At 37.0% G+C, this 8463-nt stretch overlaps 1 protein-coding gene across 1 annotated transcript in view; it reads right to left on the minus strand.

The window, feature by feature from the left end:
• NUP188 (nucleoporin 188) overlaps positions 1 to 8463 on the minus strand; it is a 60190-nt gene that overhangs the window by 20562 nt on the left and 31165 nt on the right. Inside the window, exons 12-15 of the mRNA XM_042781453.1 lie at positions 6958 to 7047; positions 2866 to 2931; positions 1831 to 1950; positions 701 to 827 (exon numbers count right to left, since the gene is read on the minus strand). Of these exons, the coding sequence (XP_042637387.1) occupies positions 701 to 827; positions 1831 to 1950; positions 2866 to 2931; positions 6958 to 7047 (403 nt within the window). The remainder of the gene's footprint in view (positions 1 to 700; positions 828 to 1830; positions 1951 to 2865; positions 2932 to 6957; positions 7048 to 8463) is intronic.

Here is an 8463-nt window from a genome sequence, read left to right on the forward strand (position 1 = left end):
GCAGAAATTATCAAATGGAAACCTAACTTGCATAAACTTTCACCAAAAACACAGTATTATGATTTTTTTTTTAATTAAGGGACAATGAATAAAGTTACTAAAAAGAGTGAGTCAGATTATGTATTTACATATGTGTGAAAAAAATCAACTTGCGATTCTGCAAACTCATTCAAGTTTATGGAAGTACACATAATATGTCAAAGGACATACACTGATATCTTATGGAGATAGGACTGAAGAGATATTAACTTTGTAAAATATCCTTCAGTGTTGTTTAAAACCAAACCCAGCTTATTGCCATCAAGTCAATTTAGACTCACAGCAACCCTATAGGACAAGAACTGCCCATGAGGTTTCCAAGGCCGCACTCTTCACAAAAGCAGACTGCCAAATCTTTCTCCCACAGAGCAGCTGGTGCATTCAAACTGCCAACCTTCTGGTTAGCAGCCACGTGCTTTTACCACTGCACCACCACAATGTTACAATGAATATATAAATTTGAAATAAAAACAATCTGATAATGTTAAAAAAAAAAGTTAATTAAAAAACAGTGTTTATCAACAAATAAACACATACGGGGGAAAGGAGAATGAATTGATTTAAAGTCACTTTGCAATAAACAATTAAAACAATTAATGGTGAGGTCTAGATAGAGATTGTCATAAAAGAGAATATCGAATCAAAGATCCCTTTTCCTTACCAAGAGGATACAGAAGTTTGGGTGCTTGCCTCCGCCAAAGTGTTCCATCTTCGTGGGAAATCACATCATGGGGCTTGTGCTTATAGAGCTCATTGTAGAAAGACATCTTATCCAAGAAACTATACACCTGGCAACATACAGTAAGAGCTCCAGTCATCTATTTATTTAGGGGCTATGTGAGGAGGTCTCACAACTGCTTTTCTGTTTTCAGCCAGACTGTGTATATGCTGACTTTCAAAATTCTTACAAGGCCACTGTTATGACTCTTCTTGAAATTGCTTTCTGCCATTCTCTCCAAATCTTCCCCATCCTTTAATAAAAGTCATCTCTCACCCTTACTCCACAGAGAGAGTTCCTGTTCCTGAACAGTATTGTGCTTCTTCTTGTTGTTGTTGTTATGTGCCGCAGTCAGACCTGACTCATAGCGACCCCTCCCTTGGGTTGCAGAGGCTGTATCACTACAGAAGTAGATTGCCCAACCTTCCTTCCAAGGAGTGGCTGGTGGGTTTGAACCGCCAGCCTTCTGGTTAGCAGTCAAGTGCCTTAGGTACTACGCTACCACAGCTCCTAGTATTGTGCCTACTACTCATATATTTATTAGTTTTTTAAGGTTATTTAGACATTTATTGGTTTTATTATTTATTTCTTATATCTACTATGGAGCTCTGGTTGTGTAGTGGGTAAGGCACTTAGCTGCTAACAAGAAGGTCAGTGGTTCAAACCCACCAGCTGCTCTGTGAGAGGAAGATGAGGCAATTTAGAGGAAGATGAGGCAATCTAATTCTTTAAAGATTTGTAGCTTTGGAAACCCAATGGGGGTAGCTATGAGTCAAAAATTAACTTGATGGCAGTGGGTTTGGCTTTGATTTTCTATTAGTCCCTTTGAAGTAGAATTTAAAGAAACTTTATATTTTATCTTACCTACCACAGTATCTACAATCAGAACTTAATAGAAAGATTTTTATCTAAGCATAGAATTAAGGCACTATCTCTGGCATTTTCATTCAACTTCAGATTAACTCTCGTCATGGTAGTGAAATTTCAATGTGCAAAGCAAAAAGGGTTCCTGATTTATAAATAAATAAATAAATGTCTCCCACTCTCTTGAAGTATCTGACTGAACAACTTACCTTCTTGGCAGTGGATTTCCCCGATACAAGGGCTCGGAGCAACTGCAAGAGTGGGGAGAGGAGATGGGGAAACATTCCACAAACACTATCCAGAATGATCCCAAGACCAGAAGTAGGCTCCTATGATGGGGAAAGGAGAAGATGCTGATCTTCACACTAACCACAAATTAACACATCTCCTAATTGTCAAGCAATTACAAGAAAATCTAAAATAATTCTTTTCTTTAGGCAGGCATTGTTTCTCCCCAGTAATTTCTACAGAAAAAGGTTATTTGTTGATTAAGTCAGGACCTAAAAAGACTGCTATTCTTCTCAATGACCTCTTCCTGGTCATGTTTTCTATAGGAAAGCAATGTTCACCTTCATACATGTTTCTTCTAAGGTGACAAGTCATCCAACACCTCATCAACATTTAGCTACCACTCACACATAAACAACAGATCCTTAACTAAATACTGCTTCATATCACAGGAATGCTGTGATTCTTTAAGACTGGATAGCATCTCAGGAAAAAGAGTAGAAAAGAAAACAGACTTACTCCTCAGTTGGATCTGGAGGGTTGAGGCTGTTTGTCAATGCTAAGACCAACTGCTGGTGAGAAACAATTCTCACCCAATGCAAATTCTCATTCCAACCAGAAAAAATACACAATGCATAAGACAGTTACAATTCCCTAACACTACTTTCCAGAGTTTCAGGATTACAGAAGAGACTTCCAACGTGAAAAAAAGATTTGGCGGGCAGGATAGATAATACAGTGGTTAATGATTTGGGCTTTACACTTCAGTCAGACAGACCTGGGCCTTGATCCTGGTGTTCTTTCTAGCCATGTGACCTTAGGCAGGTCACTTCAGATCTCTGAGCATTTCCTCATATGCAAAATGATGATACATAGCATCTACTTCATAGATTTTTGTGAAGATGAAATGAGAACTATTCATAAATGCTTAGCATTGGACCTGTCACAAAAATAAGTGTTCAATAAAATCTTCTGCATAGAGTATACCATAGCATGACTCCCTCAGACATACTTACTGTCCCCCAGAATAGTTCTGGAAGAGAAGGGTCTGCCAGGACTTCACATGCTGTGTCAATTACATCCTGATGGGAAAGAGAGAAAGGAAATGGTGAAATGGTTTATTACCCTAATTAAACCAGTTTACCTTTTAAAGTATATTCTGTTAAAATAAAAACACCTTCATATAGTATGTTAGAAAGACCTGAGTTCATAAAGTGAGAAGACTACATCTAGTGCATGATGTTAGGCAACTAATCCTCTAAACTTCAAATTTCTTATCTGTAAAATGGAACAATAATACCTACTTCACAGGACTACAGTAAGCATTATATTAAAAAATGTATAGAGCAGTAGATTATAAACATAAAAATGCCATGAAAATGTAAGGTATTACTAGTTTCAGCTAGACTATACTCCTAGAGTGCAGGAAAACTTTAAATTTTTCTTTTTATCCTTAGCACCTAGCACAAAGTTTAGTATACACTGGGAATCTAATAAATGCTTACAGAATAATTTTTCTCTTTTTAATCCAAGTACTAGGACTCCTACAGCCCCCACATGTTAGTATCAATTACTCCAGATGTACAAAACCAATTGCTATGAGTCGATTTTAACACATGGTGACCCTATGTGTATCACAGCAGAACTACAATCCACAGAGTTTTCAATGGCTGACTTTTCAGAAGCAGATTACCAGGACTTTATTCCCAGGCACCTCTGGGACTCTAACCACCAACCTTTTAGTTAGCAGCCAACCACATTAACTGATGCAGCCCCCAGGGACTCTCTCCAGGCATACAGTAGAATCTAAGTATGACCAGTATTTTGGCAAAATATGAAAAGCTTGCTCTATGTTCCTAGAGCTTTGGAAATTGAGTGGCTCAATTAAGACCAGTCTCATTTTTCTCCAATGATAAGAAATGTGCATTGTAATCAATCAAATGGCAAATGTGATTCTGAAACAGTATGCTAATCAATTAAAAATGAACATAAAACACCAATGTTCATGGCAGCATTATTCATGATAGCCAAAAGGCAGAAACAACCCAAGTATTCATAAACAAATGAATGTATAAACAAAATCTAGTATATATACAAAGGAGTATTATTCTATCGCAAAAAGAGATGAAATTCCAATACATGCTACAACATGGATGAACCTTGACAACGTTACGCTAAGTGAAATAGCCACATGTGAAAGGACAAATATTGTATGATCCCATTTCAATAAAATATCTAGAATAGATGAATGCATAGAAACAGAAAATAAATTAGGGGTTACTATGGGCTGGAGAACAGGGAAGAGAGAGTTATTGCTTAATGGGTACAGTTTCTGTTTGTAGTGACAAAACAGTTTTGGAAACAATGGTGATGGCTGTGTAACACTGTGAATAATGCCACTGGAAAATATGTACTTGAAAATGGTTAAAATGGCAAATTTTATGTTGTATATATGTTAACACAATTAAAAAAAAATTATTAGGGGGGAAAAAAAAAACACAATGACTTAGTTTTAAGGATACTCAAAAAATATCATTTCGCATGAAAAGGAACCAGAGGCTCCTTGGAGAAGTGACAGATTTCAGGTCTGGGACAGGAATCTTACAAGATAATCCTGTAACATCTTGTCATACCAGAAAACAACAGAGCTATCAAATTATATAAGGGTAATAGGGATCAGAAACTAATCTGAAAAAGCTCTCACTAGCCAAAGATAGGGCAATCTGAGAATAATAATAGTAACTGGAATGGATTAACAACAGCTAATATTTTTAAAGGAGCTCTGGTAGCATAGTGGCTAAGGCACTTGACTGCTCACCAGATGGCTGGCGGTTCAAACCCATCAGCCACTCCTCAGAAGGAAGGTTGGGCAATCCTACTTCCGTAGTGATACTGCCTCGGAAACCCAAGGAGGGGTCGCTATGAGTCAGGGCTGACTCGACGGCACATAACAACAACAACAACAATATTTTTAAGTCCATGAGTTAAAAAAGATGCTAGAATGCTAGGCACCTTTGGAAAGTGCTAGGGAAAACTAGTAAATAAAAGAACAAAGTATGTATAGGCATACCTCTTTTTATTACGCTTTGTTTCACAGATAGTAAGTTTTCACAAATTGAATGTTTGTGGCAACCCTGTGTTGAGTAAGTCATTTTTCCAAAAATATGTATTCACTTCATGTTTCTGGGTCACATTTTGGTAACTGTCACAAAAATAATTCAAACTTTTGACTACAGTATAATGTAAACATATACTGGGCAACCAAAAAACTGTATGTGACTTGCCTCACTGCTATACTCATTTGACCGAACTATAGTATAGTGATGTGGACATGAACCCTCACTACTTCTACATATGCCTGTACAGCATTCTATTCCAGACTACAAATAGCTGGTAAGAGTAAATTCCCTTTTTTATAGAAGTGTTCCAACTAATGAACAAAGGAAAGATAGAACAGGGCCATTTTGCAACTCCTAATTAATCTAGACAGTGCTCATTAGTGGCTGCAAATACCACAAAAAAGACAACCAAACTTTATATTCCTCCTAATAAACACCATAACCTATGAAGAAGTCTTGATTTAAACACAAACAAAAACCTTAAACCTGAGTGAACTGCTCAAGTTTCTAGATCTATTTATCAATTTAAAGGAAACACAGGGAAGGAAGGATCTTATTAAACAGCACCACAAGGATCCAGTTAGCAAATCCAGAACATGGGATGTTTTCCAGGATAAATGACTTAATTTCTTCAACAACAAAAAATTGCAAGAATATATAAAAATGAAGGAGGGCACTTATAGATTAGCACTGTTCAATCAACTTTCTGCAATGATGGAAATGTTCTGTATCTGTGCTATACAATATAGCAAAAGAAGCACTTGATATGAGGCTGGTGTAACTAAGGTACTGAGTTTTTAATTTTAGTTCATTTAAATTTAGTCACATGGGGCTACCACAGTACAGCGCACAGTCACAGATAAAGAAACTCAAAAGATATAGCAACTAAATGCAATGTGTAGATCTTATTTAGATCCTGATCCAAAGAGAAGAACTTATGATAAATCTATGAGATAACTGAGTCCCTGGGTGATAGCAAATGGTTAACTCATTGGCTGCTAACGAATGGAAGTTTGAGTCTACCTAGAGGTGCCTTGGAAGAAAGACCCATGATTTACTTATGAAAAATCAGCCACTGAAAACTCTATGGACCAAGTTCCACTCTAACACACGTGGGTTTGCCATGGGTCGAAATTGAACTGGTTAAGAGCAACTGGAAATTTGGTATTTGAAGATACTGTTTTTTTAGATGTGATAATGGCATCAACTTAAATTTTAGTGAAATACTGTCTGGGATTTGCTTCAAAATAAGGTATGTAGGAGGGCACAGAGATGAAATAAGATTAGCTATGAGTTGGGAGCTCTGGTAGCATAGTGCCTAAGGCACTTGACTGCTAACCAGAAGGCTGGCAGTTCAAATCCACCAGCCACTCCTCGGAAGGAAGGTTGGGCAATCTACTTCCATAGTGATGATACTGCCTCGGAAACCCAAGGAGGGGTTGCTATGAGTCGAGGCTGACTCAATGGCACACAACAACAACAACATGAGCTGGTAATTGCTGGAAGCTTGTGATGGGATCGGGGGATTCAATACACAACTTCACCTACTTTGGTATAAGTTTGAAATGTTTCATTTTTTAAAAAAGTTGCAGAAGCAACATTAAAAATGTAATCAATGTTTCTGAGCTATAAATGTGGAATTGTTATGTTGGTGAATGTTTTTCTGTGTATATTATCACATAAAGATTAAAAAAATTAATAAGTTGTAGAACATTTATTAGTACCCACAGATGACTGGAAAAGATATACTACAACAAAGTGAAAAAGTTAGGTTATTAGACAGTATTATGCCATCTTCTTTTGATCAGTATTTTCTAGATTTTTTTAAAATTAACATGTACCATTTTTATTAATAAATGAAAATGAACAGCAATAAATCAATTAGCACCTCAGTGATGTAAGCAGTATCATCTGCAAGAAGGGGTATTTTAGGCAGATGATTATAAAGCTGGGCAGTGTAGACTTCTTCATGAAAAGGCAGACACTGACCTGTTGATTACCCAGAGTGTGCAGCTCCAGTGAGGTCAGAACAAAGGAGAGGAGTCCATAGACACACATGCACGCAGTGCTGGTGGTACACTGTAATGGTAAAGGAGTCAGGGAATAATTCTAAATAACACTACCCTTCCTCAGATTCAGGCTAATCTTACCGTATTAATATAGTTCCAGCAAACAAACAGGAAGAGATTTAAAATTCTCATAATTTTCCTAATTTAGTTCCAAGATAAGGAAAGTAAGGGGAAAGAGAAGGTAGGAATCATAAATATTACAACATAGTCAAGAACAAAATAAAAAAGAACTACTTTAAAAATGATCAAAGTTCATCAAAATCATTTGGGGGGGGGACCAGGTTTGCTGGTCTGATAGAACCTGATGGAACCACTGAGACTATGGCCCCTACCTGCCCTTCAGGTCTGGAATTGAACCCACTCCTGTGACTTCCAGCCAAACAAAAGACAGGCATGTGAACTGAACATTTACAGTAGGTAGACACACTCCTTGGAGAGAATAATCATGGGAGAATAGAAGGGCTGTGTATATACAGGGAGACAGCTCGGAGGTCAGGAATGCATGGGAGGGAAAGACACAGGGAAGAGGTAACTATGGGGAGGAAGTGGGAGGGGAGCTGTTGCACTGTGGTAAATTGTAGTCAATGTCACGAGACAAAGTGTATGTGAGCTGCTGTATGAAAAGTGAATTTGTTCTGTAAACTTTCACCCAAATCACAATTAAAAAAAAAAATTCAGAGTTTGTATGGGAAAAAAGAAAAACACCTTCAGTTTAGAGATAACAGTCTCTATGTGTTGATGTGAATGCCTGAGCTGCCATTAGATAAATTAACCAGTGCCAACAAGTGGGATCTGTTGGCTAAGGTTTCATTTTAGCACATTAAAGCAAGCAGACTACATCACGCCACTCAAATTATGCCCTAACACAAGACTCAAGAGAATTTCTAATTTATCCTGTTAGAGCTGAGTAAGTCCCCAGAAAGATTTCTCCAGTCACTTTGGCCAAACCTACCTTCTAGGAGTATGCATACTGGCAAAAAGTCAGACAAAATTGGTTCAAACTGTACACCCACCACCCACCACTTACTGGTTATTATAGTTACATTGGGGTAAATTACAGCTTAGTCTCAATTTCCTAATCTACAAAACAAGAATAAGAACCTATAACACAAAAAAAGTGTTATATTATTCAGTCATAAAGAGAAAGTTTTGATACATGTTATGACATGGATGAACCTTGAAAACATTATGCTAAGTGAAATAAGTTTGAAAAAAAAAAAGACAAATATTGTATGATCTCACATGAAATATCTAGAATATGCAAATGCATAGAAACTAAGGGGTGGGGAAGGTGAAAATGGGGAGCAATTGCTTAAAGGATACTGAGTTTTTGGAGTGATAAAAACATTTTATTTTTTTTTTTTATCTTTTTTTTTTTTTTATTAGAATTTGGGTGAAGATTTACAGAGTAAATTCACTTTTCATA

This window comes from Orycteropus afer, unplaced genomic scaffold, assembly GCF_000298275.1.
Source record: "Orycteropus afer afer isolate SDZICR_OR568_19922 unplaced genomic scaffold, OryAfe1.0 scaffold00123, whole genome shotgun sequence".
In the NCBI taxonomy this organism is placed as follows: Eukaryota; Metazoa; Chordata; class Mammalia; order Tubulidentata; family Orycteropodidae; genus Orycteropus; species Orycteropus afer.